The sequence below is a fragment of the Pan troglodytes genome, chromosome 20 (genome assembly GCF_028858775.2).
Source record: "Pan troglodytes isolate AG18354 chromosome 20, NHGRI_mPanTro3-v2.0_pri, whole genome shotgun sequence".
Classification (NCBI taxonomy): domain Eukaryota; kingdom Metazoa; phylum Chordata; class Mammalia; order Primates; family Hominidae; genus Pan; species Pan troglodytes.
The window spans coordinates 4,571,509-4,586,642 of NC_072418.2; the positions used below are offsets into that span (position 1 = coordinate 4,571,509).

The window sequence follows — 15,134 nt, forward strand, 5'->3', positions numbered from 1 at the left end:
ATGCTCGTAGCAGAGATGCAACAACAGCCTTCTGGTGCAGTAGGAAATCTCGAAAGACAGCCAGGCGCGGTGGCTCACGCCTGTTAATCCCCAAACTTTGGGAGGTCGAGGCAGGCAGATCACCTGAGGTCAGGAGTTCCAGACCAGCCTTGCCAACATGGTGAAACCCCATCTCTACTAAAAATACAAAAATTAGCCGGGCGTGGTGGCGGGCACCTGTAATCCCAGCTCCTCAGGAGGCTGAAGCAGGAGAATCGCTTGAACCTGGGAGGCGGAGGTTGCAGCGAGCCGAGATTGCACCACTGCACTCCAGCCTCGGTGACAGCCAGGCCTGGTCGCAAACAAAACAAAATTAAAACCATGAAAGGAATCAGGATTTGCCAGGAGTAGCATTTTTGCTTGGTAAGAACAAAATTTTGTTTATACATGAAATATAAAATATTTTATTAAACCTCACTGCAAAGTGGCAACTTTTTGCTAAATTCATAATTTAGTCTACACACAAGCTATGTATCCGTATGTGACTGCCAAGAGTTATATCTTTGCTTATTAAAAGCAAAGTGCAGTTCATACCTGAGATTTTTTTTCTGGATTTAACCAGGAGGGGAAATATTTTTGCTACGTAAGTCCACATTTTACCTCACAGGCGAAACAGTTTACCGAACTTGACCACCAAAGAAATCGTTTTTTCCTTGGGAGATCCACATTTTAGTTCATACATGAGATGTGTTTCTGAATTTTAACTGCCAGGAGTACTGTTTTTCCTTAGGGTAAGTTTCAGTTTCCACAGGAAAAATCTGAATTTATCTGCAAGGAGTAAAATTTTTGCTTAAGTCCAAATTGTACACGAAATATTTTACTAAATTTGAATATCTTTAACATTGGAAGTTCTTTTTTTTTAAACACTGGAAGCATTTTAAGAACTGCAAGACCAAATAAAAAAAATAAAACCAGTAATATCATCAATGATTACCAGGTGTTACTGGAAATAATTCTGTCCTATGGGAGTATGGGCGCGGTTGGACACCCCCCCAAGCACCCGGGGGCCTACCCAGGGGAGGGGTCCCGGGGCGTGAAGGGACCCTAGGGAGGGCGACGTGGACCACGACAGACAAACGGGCACTCGAAGACCCCCGAAAATCGACCCCAGCGAGCCGCCCCCGCCCCAAGGCACGATTGTGGGGGCGGGGACGGCTCGGGGCGCGCGCAGCGCGTACCCGGCGCCACGGCAGCCCCGCCCCCAGAAGGACGCGCGCAGGAGGGGGCGTGGCCCGAGGCTCACCAACCAATCTCCAGAGAGCCTCTTCCTTTCCCTTTCCCTTCCACCAATCAGGCGCTGGGAGGGGCGGGCGCGACTTTTTTTCCCGGCGGCCCCGCGGCTCTGCCCCTCGTGCGGTCGCGTTCCCGGCGGCGCGGGGGGCGTGGCCTGGGCGCAGCATCTATAAAGGCGGGCGGCGGCAGAGGCGCCATTTTGCGAACGGCGAGCAGCGGCGGCGGCGCGGAGAGACGCAGCGGAGGTTTTCCTGGTTTCGGACCCCAGCGGCCGGATGGTGAAATCCTCCCTGCAGCGGATCCTCAATAGCCACTGCTTCGCCAGAGAGAAGGAAGGGGATAAACCCAGCGCCACCATCCACGCCAGCCGCACCATGCCGCTCCTAAGCCTGCACAGCCGCGGCGGCAGCAGCAGTGAGAGGTAAGTGCCCCGCCCCCGTCCGAAGCTTCCAGAAGCGCCGGCCGCGCAGGCCTGCGGGGGGCCGTCCTCGGGGCGCCAGATAGGTCCCCGGCGCGCGAGATCCGCCCCTTTGTCAAGGCCAGAATCGCGCCGGGGACGAGGTAGGGGCAGGGCGGGCCTGGAGGTCCCCCCCCGGCCTTAGCAGTGCTCTCGGGGGAGTCGGGTTTGGGGGGCAAGGGTGCGGAGTTGGATTTGGGGGGCACCGTTCGGGGCGCCTGATTTGGGGGAGGGGCATGGGTCGGAGGTCGGATTTGGGCGCAGGACGGGGAGTCGGGGGAGGCGTGTGTCTTTTGCGGGGTTCGCGGGATGGGACTCGGCTTCGGAGGAGGGGAGAGGCTTCTGGTCGATGATTGGATTTGCGGGGCGCAGACTGGGAATTCGGTTTGGAGGAAGGGTGTGCGGTCGGGTCGGATTTGGGAGGCGCAGGATGGGGCAATCTGGTTGGGGGCGGGGTCGGCCTTGGGGGGCTGGTCCGAGGACAGGCAGGGCCCGCGGGGCTGGTGAATCTGCACTTTTCGGTCCCGGCCGTCGAGCGTGCGCTGCGGGAGCGGGGAGCGCTTTGCGGCGGACGAGCTCCCGCGGGTCCGTCTTGCCTCGATGTGGCCCCTGCACGCGACGGACCTCGTGGGCCCCGTTTTTCGCCCCAGAGCGAGTCGGTCTGGATGGCTCGGGACGCGCGGGGCGAGGCCGCGCACGTAGACGGCACCCAGGGCTTCTCCGCGGGGGCCGCCGGGGAGCTGGGGGTCGCGCATTCCGACAGCCCGGCAGCGCCCTGGGAAGACCCCCGCCGCTTCCCGGGAAGACGCGTCCCGCTTCCGGGGGCGCGGGTGCCAGCTGCGGTTGTGGGGGAGCCCACGGGGTCTCGGTCGAGCTTTCCCGACTGCGTCCCCCGAGGTGGGCGTCGCTCAGCCCCGGATCGGGAGGTTGGGCCGCGGTGCTGGCGGTGCCGCGGTTTGGGGGCCGTGCAAAATGGAGGCAACTTTGGGGCCTATTTACCTTGCGCAGCAAATGGCTGCTGGCGCTGCCGGCTGCTCGATTGTGAAAATCTCCCCCGGGGCGCGAGGCCGCGTCTGCCTGGATGACGCAACCGGGAGGGCCCGGGCCTGGAGCGGGGGCGGGGGGGCGGGCGGCCGGGAGCCGGAGCGGGGCGCGTCCTCCATGAGGTCAGGCTAGGCCCGCCCGGTCCTCGCGGGGACAAGCAAGAGTTCCAGATTTTGGCCGTAGTGCAGGGTGGAAAGGGGAAGCCGCGGCAGAACTGAAAAGGGGAAGTGCTGGCTGTCGTGGTGGCCGGGGGGTGAGGCTCTGCCCCGGCGGGGCTGCGTGAGGGGAAGGGACCCCCAGCCCTGGGAGGGTTGGGCTGTCCTGGGCGGCGCCGCCCGAGGAGTCGGGGCTCAGTGACCGCTGCCCTTGTAGGTGCTTGGGGCAGGAGTTGGAGCTGCCTTCGGGAAGCCTCGGGGGTGTGGGACCGGGTGGGCCCCTGCCTGGGCGGGGCGGGGTCTTCTGGCCGAGGCAGGGGTGGGGGTGTGCTGAAGGCCTCCCGGGCGCCCTGGAGGGGTCTCCGCCCGGAGCCTGGCGCTGCCTCGTGACCTGCATCATTTTCAGTTCCAGGGTCTCCCTCCACTGCTGTAGTAACCCGGGTCCGGGGCCTCGGTGGTGCTCCTGATGCCCCTCACCCACCCCTGAAGATCCCAGGTGGGCGAGGGAATAGTCAGAGGGATCACAATCTTTCAGCTAACTTATTCTACTCCGTGAGTATGGGGCCGGGCCTGCTGGGGCTGCTCTGGGGCCACAGGTACTTGTTGTGCACCTTGCTGCCCGTACCTGTGATTGAATTTAATCGTGGGAACCCTGAGTTTCATCAGAGTCGGCGCACAGTCTCCTGCAGCCCAGGCCTTGCCTGAGCTCAACACGGCCTAGGCCCAAGCTTTAGCGCTGCCGGGTTCTTGGAGTCCTGTGGGGTGAGTCAGGGTTCTGAATTGGGCTGCACCCCCTGGACAGGATGATCGGCTGAATGTAACAGAGGAACTAACGTCCAACGACAAGACGAGGATTCTCAACGTCCAGTCCAGGCTCACAGACGCCAAACGCATTAACTGGCGAACAGTGCTGAGTGGCGGCAGCCTCTACATCGAGATCCCGGGCGGCGCGCTGCCCGAGGGGAGCAAGGACAGGTGAGGGGCAAGGACAGGCAGGGAGTGCTCACCCAGGGGAGCAGGGACCAGGTGAGGGGCAAGGACAGGCGGGGAGTGCTCACCCAGGGGAGCAGGGACCAGGTGGGGGTTGCTGCCCAAGGGGTGCAGGGACAGATGAGGGAGGGCACTGCCTTCAGGCAGCACATATGGGGGCCACCATCGCTTTGTTGGTGGGGACAGGGTCCTTTTTTTTTTTTTGAGATGGAGTCTTGCTTTTGTTGCCTAGGCTGGAGTGCAGTGGCATGATCTTGGCTCACTGCAACCTCTGCCTTCCGGGTTCAAGCGATTCTCCTGCCTCAGCCTCCCGAGTAGCTGGGCTTAGAGGCGCCCGCCACCGATGCCCAGCTAATTTTTGTGTTCTTAGTAGAGACGAGGTTTCGCCATGTTGGCCAGGCTGGTCTTGAACTCCTGACCTCGTGATCCGCCCACCTCGGCCTCCCAAAGTGCTGGGATTACAGGCCTGAGCTACCACTCCCGGCCTGGGGTCCCTTTTTAAAAAGTGCACTCCAAATTCGTACCCTGGGATTCCACCCTCCAAGGGATGCCAGGCAGTGTCTGAGAGCTTTTCTGTCATGGGGCATGCACGTGGGTGGGTGCAGCGGTGCTGCTCAACACTGTGGTGTCAGGACGGCCCCACCCAGAGGACGATCTGGGCCCCAGGGGGACCCTGGAGTAGAGCGGGCCTCAGGGTAGCTGCTAAGGCCCAGGAGGTAGGCAGGTGGGTCGGGCCAGCCGAGACGCTGACACTCGCTGCAGCTTTGCAGTTCTCCTGGAGTTCGCTGAGGAGCAGCTGCGAGCCGACCATGTCTTCATTTGCTTCCACAAGAACCGCGAGGACAGAGGTAGGTGACCCGTATCGCCTGCAGTAGGGTGCGTGGGGGTGCCTGCCCCGCCCCTTCATTCTCAGCCCGCAGGCACGGTCTCCCTGCGGGGGTGGGGGGTGCGGGCGGGGGGTTCTGGTCGGCAGGGGTTCTGACGGCTTCTCCCCCGCAGCCGCCTTGCTCCGAACCTTCAGCTTTTTGGGCTTTGAGATTGTGAGACCGGGGCATCCCCTTGTCCCCAAGAGACCCGACGCTTGCTTCATGGCCTACACGTTCGAGAGAGAGTCTTCGGGAGAGGAGGAGGAGTAGGGCCGCCTCGGGGCTGGGCATCCGGCCCCTGGGGACACCCCTTGTCAGCCGGGTGGGTAGGAACCGTAGACTCGCTCATCTCGCCTGGGTTTGTCCGCATGTTGTAATCGTGCAAATAAACGCTCACTCCGAATTAGCGGTGTATTTCTTGAAGTTTAATATTGTGTTTGTGATACTGAAGTATTTGCTTTAATTCTAAATAAAAATTTATATTTTACTTTTTTATTGCTGGTTTAAGATGATTCAGATTATCCTTGTACTTTGAGGAGAAGTTTCTTATTTGGAGTCTTTTGGAAACAGTCTTAGTCTTTTAACTTGGAAAGATGAGGTATTCCCTCCATTGCTCTCCAAAAGCCAATAAAGTGATTACACCCGATGCACGTGGCTCTGTGGTGGTGACGCTGGGGACTGGTGGGAGGAGTGCCTGGGACCACAGAGGGCCCTGGGTGGAGGGGTCGCGGGGGATTTGGCACCCAGGCAGCTGCGGGACCCCTCCCACGGAGGAGACCCCCTGGGCTGGGAGGCCGGGCCCTCAGCTTGGCGCCAGCCTTGCCACTGCTCGCTTGAAGTCCCTTCCTGCCTCGCGTCCCCTTCCGCCCCAGCCTGGGCCTGCGCATGGGGATGTCTGTGCTCCCAACTCCTTTGAGTTCGCCGTGTTACTGGCGGCCCTTAGGGACCTGCAGCGCCGTTCGGGGCAGTAGCACTTCCGGCGGGGTCGTGGCCTGGAGCGCTTCCGGGTCTGCAACCCCGCCGTCTGCCCGGCCGCAGCGCCACCTGCTGGCCGCATCCGGGAGCACCACCCGGAAAGTCAGGGCCAGGCCTGGCCGGGAAACCGGCTGGAAAGAGGAGGAAAGGAGGAACTCGAAAAGATTGTAGACTTGGCGAGCGGGCCGGGGGGATATTCAGCCGTCTGAGCGGTGGTGGGGTCGGCCGGGAGGACAAACCTGGACACAGATACCCCCAGCTCATTTGGGCAGCGCAAATGCAGAGAAGGGGCATTAGAGCTGAGGCCATGCAGGATGAATAGGAGTATGAAGCAGAGTAGAGGGGGCTGTTTTCTGGTGTAAAAAACAACTTGGGCAAAGGCGTGGAGGCTGGAAAGTAACCTCCAGGGATGAACGACATGGGGTTGGAGACTCTGAGGAGACTTTGGAAGAGCCCTGTATGTATTCTGAGGCACTGGGGAGCCATGGGAGGTGTTTGAGCTGGAGAGGGACCTCATATCTGGGGTTGGGAAGATCCTCCCAGGACTGCCATGGGGAATGGAATGGAGGGGCAACTCTGAGTCTCCAGGAAGGAAGCCACAAGCAAGGGCAGTGCAGTGTGTCAGAGACATAAAGGAAGACTCCATCCCCCTCCAGTGAGTCTCCTCTGTGCCTGTTTATTACATCATCCTGTGGTATTAAGTGAGCACCTACTGTGTGCCAAGCCTGGCCTTTGCCCCCAGGGAACTCGCAGCCTTGCGGACAGTAACAGAGGAATAAATGCTCCTGAGAGTGGGCGGAGAACGCAGGGTAAGGAGCTAGCGATGGCCCAGAGTGGGCACCTTTATTTGTTTAGAGAAAGTGAAACTGTAGCCGGGCGCGGTGGCTCACGCCTGTAATCCCAGCACTTTGGGAGGCCGAGGCGGACGGATCACGAGGTCAGGAGTTCTAGACCATCCTGGCTAACACGGTGAAACCCCGTCTCTACTAAAAATACAAAAAATTAGCTGGGCGTGGTGGCGGGCGCCTGTAGTCCCAGCTACTCGGGAGGCTGAGGCAGGAGAATGGCGTGAACCCGGGAGGCGGAGCTTGCAGTGAGCCGAGATCGTCTCAAAAAAAAAAAAAAGAAAGAAAGTGGAACTGGAACAGTATGGCAGAGGGAACAGCCTACACAAACGCTTGGGGGCGCGAAAGAAGTTAGTGTGTCACGGAGGAACAGGGAGGGAGGCAGGGTGGGCGCAGAGGGATTGGGGGGAGGTGGCAGGGAACAGCGGGGACTGTTGTAGGGAAGGTGAGTCCAGACCCCGCTGAGATGAGCTGGGTGTCTAAGGTCCCAGGGAGCCTTCCCTTCCCGTGACACCACCAAGCAATTCTCCACCAGGGACGGGGGCATTCGCATGCCCAAAATCACTGGCCATCTTCAGCGCAAGGGGGTGCTCCAGAGCCAGGAATGCCTCTGGTCCCGGCATTGGCCTCTCATGGAAACAATGACAGAACCCACGCGGAAGAGCGCCCTGGCTGCTGGGGAAGGCAGAACACAGAGAGACATTGATCAGCGGGGTTGTCCACACCTGGAAGTGGCGTGGGGGCCCTGGCTTCAGAGAGCTGCTGCCCAACACAGGAGGCGCTGGCCAGCCCCCAGCCCTGGAGGGGCAGCTGCATTCCTGGGAAGCCCTTGACCCACATCCCCAGCACGGGAGGGGAGGCTCTGGAGGGGGGCATTGCTCTCTCTGCTGCGCTCCTGGACTGCAGGAAGAGGGTGTCTTGGCTCTCATGGAGACGCTGACCTCAGCCCCAGCCCTGCCTCCTGAGCAGGCCTGGACCAGGTGTGTTCGCCCTGGGTTGGGGTCAGTCCCACAGCAGCGCCAGGGCCTGGCCCATCGACGACTCGGTGGCCTCGGCCAGGTATTCGCAACACAGCCAGTCCTCGAGGCTGGGAGCTTCCCCACCTGCGGCCCGCTCTGCTAGGCGCAGGACCAGCAGCCCGCGGCGCACCCGCAGCCAGGGCCCGAGCGCTCGGAGCCAGGGACCAAGCGGTGCTCCGCGGCCGCGCAGCTCAGGCCCGGGCCCCCAGAGCAGCGCCTGCAGCGCGCCCCGCGTCCGGGACGCCGAGGGCCGCAAGCGGGTCAGCTGTGCTGCCAGGAGCTCCAGGCCCGCGGCCAAAGGCGTGGTGGAGGGCGCAGCAAGGCTGAGCAGCGCTCGGAGGAGGCTGCCCAGCTGCGGCGCGTGGGGGCCCGGGGAGCCCGGGGGTCCAGGGGGCTGCAGACAGACGCGGCCAAAGTCAGTGAGGAGCAGGCGTGGGGGCCCCGTCGTCGCACAGCCCCGAGGTGCCACCAGCAGCAAGTTCTCCGGCCGCAACTCGACTAGGGCCGCGCCCCACGCCTCCAGGAACTTCAGGGCCGCGCTCAGCTGCAGCAGCAGCAGGGCCACAGCCCACACGAACTCCTCCGGCGGCTGCGTGCAGGCCTCCGCCAGCCACTGCGCCACCGTGCGCTCTGGAACCTCGGCTGCCAGCGCCACTGCGCCTCTCCAGGGCGCCCCGGGCAGTGTGCCTTCAGGCACCAGGCCACACAGCCCCTGCAGATTGAAGTGTGGAGACAGGGAGGCCTGCAGCTCCAGGCCCCACGGGTGGGGCACGTCCGCCCCGGGCTTGGGCACCTGCAAGGCAGAGGGGGTGTCGGGGCCTGGATCACTGGGCCCCCCACAAGCACCGCCTGCCCCAGTGCTACCTGCCCCGAAGCCTCCCCCGCACACCCCCAAACTGCCCCCACTACGGCTAGGGGCTGCCTGCATCCCTCCAGCAGCAGGAGGTCAGTGTTAATTTGGAAGTTAGTCACCAGTAAGGACTTTCAGGAAAGTTAAGCCAGGGAAGAAGACGTCCCTGGGCAATGAGTTCGAAAGCAGATTCCTGGGCCGGGCGCGGTGGCTCACGCCTTCCCAGCACTTTGGGAGGCAGGGGGATCGCTGAGGTCAGGAGTTCGAGACCAGCCTGGCCAACGCAGGGAAAGCTCGTCTCTACTAAAAAATGCAAAACTAGCTGGGCGTGGTGGCGCGCCTGTCATCCCAGCTACTTCGGAGGCTGAGGTGAGAGAATCCCTTGAGCCCGGGAGGTGGAGGTTGCAGTGAGCCGAGAACGCGCCACTGCACTCCAGCCTGGGCAACAGAGTGAGACTCTGTCTCAAAAACAAAAAACAAAACAAAAAACACAAAAGCAGATCCCCGGCCAGAGAGGTGTGGGAGGGGTTTTGACAAGAGCTCCAAGGCCACACCCATGGCCCCATACTTTAGAAACATGGTTTCCTGGGTTAACTGCGTTGATTCACGTGTTAGTTGCAAAATAAACAAGTCTAATATGGTCTGGATCTGTGTCCCCACCAAATCTCATTCCCCAGTGTTGGAGGTGGGGTCTGGTGGGAGGCGACTTGGATCTTGGGGGTGGTTTATCATGAATGGCTCAGCACCATCTCCCTTGGCACTGTCGTTGGGATAACGAGTGAGTTCTCGTGAGATCTGGCTGTGTAAAGGTGAGTGGCACCTCCTCCCTCCCTTCCTCCTGCTCCCACCGTGTGAGATGCCTGCTCCCGCCTCGCCTTCCACTATGATTGGAAGCTTCCTGAGGCCTCCCCAGAAGCAGAAGCCACCAGAACCATGAGCCAATTAAGGCCCTTTTCTCTATAAATTACCCAGTCTCCAGTATTCCTTTTTCTTTTCTTTTCTTTTTTCTTTTCTTTTTTTTTTTTTGAGACAGAGTCTCACTCTGTCGCCCAGGCTGGAGTGCAATAGCCCAATTTTCGAATCTCAGCTCACTGCAACCTCCGCCTCCCAGGTTCAAGTGATTCTCCTGCCTCAGCCTCCAAGTAGCTGGGACTACAGGTGCGCACCACCGCGCCTGGCTAATTTTTGTATTTTTAGTAGAGATGGGGGTTTCACTATGTTGGCCAGACTGGTCTCGAACTCCTGACCTCATGATCTGCCCGCCTTGGCCTTCCAAAGTGCTGAGATTACAGGCATCAGCCACTGTGCTGCCCAGCCTTTTTTTTTTTTTTTAGACGGAGTCTCGCTCTGTCGCCCAGGCTGGAGTGCAGTGGTGCGTTCTCGGCTCACCGCAAGCTCTGCCCCCTGGGTTCATGCCATTCTCCTGCTTCAGCCTCCCGAATAGCTGGGACTACAGGCGCCCACCACCACGCCCGGCTAATTTTTTGTCTTTTTAGTAGAAACAGGGTTTCACCGTCTTAGCCAGGATGGTCCGTATCTCCTGACCTCGTGATCTGCCCGCCTCGGCCTCCCAAAGTGCTGGGATTACAGGTGTGAGCCACTGTGCCCGGCCTTTTTCTTTTTTTTTTTTTTGAGACGGAGTCTCACTCTGTTGCCCAGGCTGGAGTGCAATGGCCCAATCTTGGCTTATTGCAACCTCTGCCTCCCGGGTTCAAGCAATTCTCCTGCCTCAGTCTCCCAAGTAGCTGGGTTTACAGGCGCCCGCCACCACACCTAACTAATTTTTGTATTTTTAGTAGAGGCTGGGTTTCACCATGTTGGCCAGACTGGTCTTGAACTCCTGACCTCAGCTGATCCACCCGCCTTGGCCTCCCAAAGTGCTGGGATGACAGGCGTGAGCCACCGCGCCTGGCTCCAGTATTTCTTTACAGCAGTGTGAGAACTGACTCACAGAAAGGCCAAGCGAAACAAGCCCTGGGTTATGCCTAAGATGGGGCACTGGGGACACCTCAGAGAGGGTGGGGCCGTGGGGCTCACCTTGGCGACCAGGATGTGCCAGGCGTCCTCGTGCGCGCGCACCACGCGGTAGTACAGGGCGTCCCCGCTCTCTGCACAGGGTGAGCTGTCTAGGAGGCGGAAGCTGTGGCCGGGGTGGCAGGGCCCGGGGTGGCCCCCCATGAGCCGGGCACGGAGCCGGGCATAGATGGTACGGAGGCCCTGCAGCTGCCGCGCAGCCAGTGCAGTGTGCACAGCCTCCGGGCTGTGCAGATCGCGGAGGGAGAGGCCCAGCGGGGCGTCAGCCAGGCCAAAGGTCAGCTCTGCAGGGAGACAGGCTGGTCCCACTGCAGCCTGGCTCTTGTCCACACTGTGGGACCCCAGAAAGGGTCTCCGAGGCGGCTGTACTTGGATGGAGCTGGGATGGAGGGTCCTGCGGGTGGGCAGTGACTGGGTCCGGGTTAGGATCTTCTTGGGCAGGGGTGGGGGCAGAGGCTGTGGGTTGGTGGAGAGGGACCCAGGGGTCCGGAGGCGGCAGGCCTTGGAGGGCAGCAGGTGGGCACGGATCTCACCTGCAGGGAGAGACAGTCGGGGAGGGTTGAGGACAGGTGGAGTGGGAACGGGATACGTGACTCCACCTCTCAGCCTCGGTTTCCCCATCTCTAACATGGAAGTAATGAGGCTGGGTGCCGGTGGCTCATGCTTGTAATCCCAGCACTTAGGAAGGTGGAAGCCGAGGCAGGAGGATCACTGGAACCTAGGATTTGAGACCAACCTGGGCAACATAGTGAGACCCTGTCTCTGCAAAAATTTTTTAAAAATTTGCCGGACGCGGCCATGCACAATGGCTCATGCCTGTAATTCTAGCACTTTGGGAGGCCGAGATGGGTGGATCACGAGATCAGGAGATTGAGACCATCCTGGCTAACACAGTGAAACCCCATCTTTACTACAAATACAAAAAATTAGCTGGGCTTGGTGGTGGGCGCCTGTGGTCCCAGCTACTCGGGAGGCTGAGGCAGGAAAATTGTGTGAACTTGAGAAGTGGAGCTTGCAGTGAGCCGAGATTGTTCCACTGCACTCCAGTCTGGGCGACAGAGCTTACAGAAGGGGAAACTGAGGCTCATAGGAGGATGGATCAGTTTCAGAGAGTGGTGCCACCCAGCACTCAGCGACTCCCACTTACCTCCGTGGCTTTGCGCAAGTGTCTGTCTTGCTTTTTTTTTTTCTTGAAGTCTTGCTCTGTTACCCAGCCTGGAGTGCAGTGGCACGATCTCGGCTCACTGCAACCTCCGCCTCCTAGGTTCAAGCGATTCTCCTACCTCAGCCTCCCAAGTAGCTGGGACTACAGGTGCCCGCCACTATGCCCAGCTAATTTTTGTATTTTTCGTAGAGATGGGGTTTCACCATGTTAGCCAGGCTGGTTTCAAACTCCTGACCTCAGGTGATCTGCCTGACTCGGCCTCCCAAAGTGCTGGGATTACAGACTTGAACCATTGCACCTGGCCTTTTTTTTTTTTTTTTTTTTTGAGATGGAGTCTCCCTCTGTCGCCCAGGCTGGAGTGCAGTGGCTCAGTCTTGGCTCACTGCAACCTCTGCCTCACAGGTTCAAGCGATTCTCCTGCCTCAGCCTCCCAAGTAGCTGGAATTACAGGCATGCACCACCATGTCTGGCTAATTTTTGTATTTTTAGCAGAGACAGGTTTTGCCATGTTGGCCAGGCTGGTCTTGAACTCCTGGCCTCAAGTGATCCTCCTCCTCGGCCTCCCAAAGTGCTGGGATGAAAGGGTGGGATTACAGGCATGAGTTACCGTGCCCAGCCTCTCTCTCTTTTTAATGGTATATATTTTTTTCTATTTCATGGCTCACTGCAGCCTTGACCTCCCAGGCTCAAGGGATCCTCCCACCTCAGCTTCCCGAGCAGCTGGGACTGCAGGCTCTTGACACCATGTCCATCTCATTTTTTTTGTTTTGTAGAGATCGGGGGCGGGTCTCATTATATTGCCCAGGCCGGTCTTGAACTCCTGGCCTCAAGGGATCCACCTGCCTCAGCCTCCCAAGGTGCTGGGATTACAGGTGTGAGCCACCACGCCCCGCCCACCAACCCACAGGTTATTTTTCAGCCCTCGCCCACTCCGGGCCTTCCCGGAGGTCACTCATTTTACCAGCTGCTGCTGTTCCCAGAGGCCATGGTGCCCGGCAACCTCCTGCCGCTCCCTGCACCCCCTGCCACTCCCTGCACCCCCCTGCCGCTCCCTGCACCCCCTGCCGCTCCCTGCACCCCCCTGCCGCTCCCTGCACCCCCGCAGCCCAGGGCTCCCTGGGGAGCTGCTTACCAAGGTTGCTATACGTGGGCTGAGTCGACCAGGTGGGGTCGTCGGGCGCGCGGGGCTCTGTGGGGGGCTCCGGGCTGCTCATGTTGCTGGGGAAAGGTCAAACAGGGGGCGTGTGTGGGGTGACCGTGTGCACGCACAGGGCGACATGGGGAGGGGTCCGTGAGTGCTGGGGCCTGGGAGACCGTCGAGGCCCCCTGCTCCAGGGCCCTTGGTGAGAACAGGGGCACCCACACTCCACTCCCTTGTCCAGTTTTGACCCTGCTGTGTGATCCCGAGTGGGTTTCCTGTCCTCTCTGGGCCCCTGCTGTGTGATCCCAAGTGGGTTTCCTGCCCTCTCTGGGCCCCTGCTGTGTGATCCCGAGTGGGTTTCCTGCCCTCTCTGGGCCCCTGCTGTGTGATCCCGAGTGGGTTTCCTGCCCTCTCTGGGGCCCTGCTGTGTGATCCCGAGTGGGTTTCCTGCCCTCTCTGGGCCCCTGCTGTGTGATCCCGAGTGGGTTTCCTGCCCTTTCTGGGCCCCTGCTGTGTGATCCTGAGTGGGTTTCCTACTCTCTCTGGGCCCCTGCTGTGTGATTCTGAGTGGGTTTGCTGCCCTCTCTGGGGCCCTGCTGTGTGATCCTGAGTGGGTTTGCTGCCCTCTCTGGGGCCCTGCTGTGTGATCCTGAGTGGGTTTGCTGCCCTCTCTGGGCCCCTGCTGTGTGATCCTGAGTGGGTTTCCTGCCCTCTCTGGGCCCACTTCCTCAATCATGAGGCAGGTCTGTCACCCATCAATTTTCCAGGCAGTGGGAAGGACCCCCCCTGCACATTTGGGACGGAGACAGAGTGTTCAGCCTGAGGACAGGCCTTTGGGGGTCAGTTGCGGGGGAGACAGTGTCCAGGGACCCAGGGATCCACACTCAGGCCTCATCCCCGAGGGCTCAGCCGTGCGGTTGCTGCCCGCAGCCAGGCCTCGACCCACCCCCGCCCAGATCCCAACCTCAAAAAGTGGCCGCTTCTGTCCAGCTCCCCGCTCCAGGAGCCCCCTACCTTCAAGACTGGCGTGCCCTCTGGGGGAGGAGGGGTCCGTGGCGACAAACTCCCAATGGCCACAGCCCCTGGCCTCGCAGGAGGGGTCTGACCTAGCGCCGGCAGCTGACAGGAAAACGTCCGGCCAACTGTCAGACCGCAGCCCGGGGTGGGGAGGGGACATTTCTGCAACACTTCCCCAGCAGCCGAGGCCGCCCCCTCCCCTGCCCGCCCGCGGAGGACAGGATGTAACCGGGAACGGCATCCCGGGCGGAGGGAACAGCCGGGACGGAGACCAGGAGGTGGGATCTGAAAGTCAATGGCGCCAGGGCTGACAGCCGGGTGGGGGCAGTGGAAGGCCCCCCACAGCCTCAGAGGCCAGGCTGGGGTGCGGGGCAGTGGGGAGCCCTGTGAGATGGGGAGAGAGGGGCAGAGCTGGCCCACCGTAGGGGAGCGCACAGAACGCGGTGGCGGCTGTCCCTGGAGAAGGTGCAAGTGGGGTCCGTGGGTTTCACTTCCCCGGGAACCACCTCCCCTCCTGCGGCGGCATCTGAGGAGCCCCCAGCGGCCCCCTGCCCCATCCCAGGGCCCCCGAATGTGGAGCGTGGGCGAGCACCCTCCCGGCTCTGCCGCGCCTCGCTGTGTGACTGCGGGCAAATCCCCACCCTCTCCGTGCTCCGGCGAAGAAAGAAGAGTGGCTCCCACATCCCGCCTGCTAACAGCCGCGCCTGCTGGATTTTTCTTTGAAAAGATGGAATCGGCTCGTTTTCCCCCTTCCCCCTTCCTCACTGCCTCGATGCATTTATTTAGAAAAGACGTTTTAGATAAAATCACCATAAATGGAAAAATCGAGAATGGAAAAAACCCAAGGAAAAGCAGACGCGGGGTGAAATTCCAGCTGAACTGCGTGCCTGTCAAAACTGTCTTTTTCTTTGGAGACAGGGTCTCACACTGTTGCCCAGGCTGGAGCGCAGTGGTGCAATCCCAGCTCACTGTAGCCTGGCACGAGCTCCTGGGGCGATCCTCCCTCCTCGGCCTCCCAAAGTGCTAGGATCACAGGTGTGAGCCACCCTGCCCGGCCCCAAAGATGTTCTTGCTGCAACGATTGAGTGTATTTTATGTGGGATCCCCGATCCCGTTTCCCTTAGGGAAAATGGGCCCAGAAAGAGCAGGGGCTCCATCCAGGGTCACGCAGCAGCTCGAGGCTGGGAGCAGAGGTCCACAGAGCCACTGATGAGTCCCCCTGGCCTCCCCCAATCCCCTGAGAAGGGGCAGGAGGGGAAGGAGACTACATTTTTCTTATGAACTTCCCTTGAGTGGGTCCCATG

The 15,134-nt window shown here is 60.4% G+C and overlaps 2 protein-coding genes across 3 annotated transcripts; one reads left to right on the top strand and one right to left on the bottom strand.

Annotated features, from left to right (window-relative positions):
- Window positions 1-1,468: 1,468 nt before the first annotated feature.
- OAZ1 (ornithine decarboxylase antizyme 1) lies at window positions 1,469-5,430 on the top strand. The gene is given in 5 exon segments (NM_001127368.4): window positions 1,469-1,693; window positions 3,335-3,480; window positions 3,731-3,903; window positions 4,681-4,766; window positions 4,918-5,430. Coding segments are annotated over 5 exon segments (687 nt in total). The 5' UTR covers window positions 1,469-1,547; the 3' UTR covers window positions 5,055-5,430.
- Window positions 5,431-6,569: 1,139 nt separating this feature from the next.
- On the bottom strand, window positions 6,570-14,142 carry PEAK3 (PEAK family member 3). Of its 2 annotated transcripts, XM_009434320.4 has the most exons (4): window positions 13,828-14,142; window positions 12,805-12,890; window positions 10,511-11,040; window positions 6,570-8,416 (listed from the first exon to the last, which is right to left on the bottom strand). In XM_009434320.4, the coding sequence occupies exons 2-4, from the start codon at window positions 12,884-12,886 to the stop codon at window positions 7,607-7,609; spliced, it is 1,422 nt and encodes a 473-aa protein (XP_009432595.2). In that variant the 5' UTR covers window positions 12,887-12,890; window positions 13,828-14,142; the 3' UTR covers window positions 6,570-7,606. The 2 variants fall into 2 exon arrangements, with proteins under 2 accessions (XP_009432595.2, XP_063656522.1); XM_063800452.1 differs by lacking the exons at window positions 12,805-12,890; window positions 13,828-14,142 and having other exon boundaries at window positions 7,488-8,416; window positions 10,511-11,218.
- Between the last annotated feature and the right edge of the window lie 992 nt (window positions 14,143-15,134).

What these genes read in the sequence shown, in the direction of transcription:
- PEAK3 (XM_063800452.1), bottom strand. Translation starts at nt 11,137, where the DNA reads ATGTTAGAGATGGGGAAACCGAGGCTGAGAGGTGGAGTCACGTATCCC. An exon ending in GGCACATCCTGGTCGCCAAG is followed by an intron (nt 8,417 to 10,510) that starts GTGAGCCCCACG and finishes TCTGCCTTGCAG; the next exon opens with GTGCCCAAGCCCGGGGCGGA.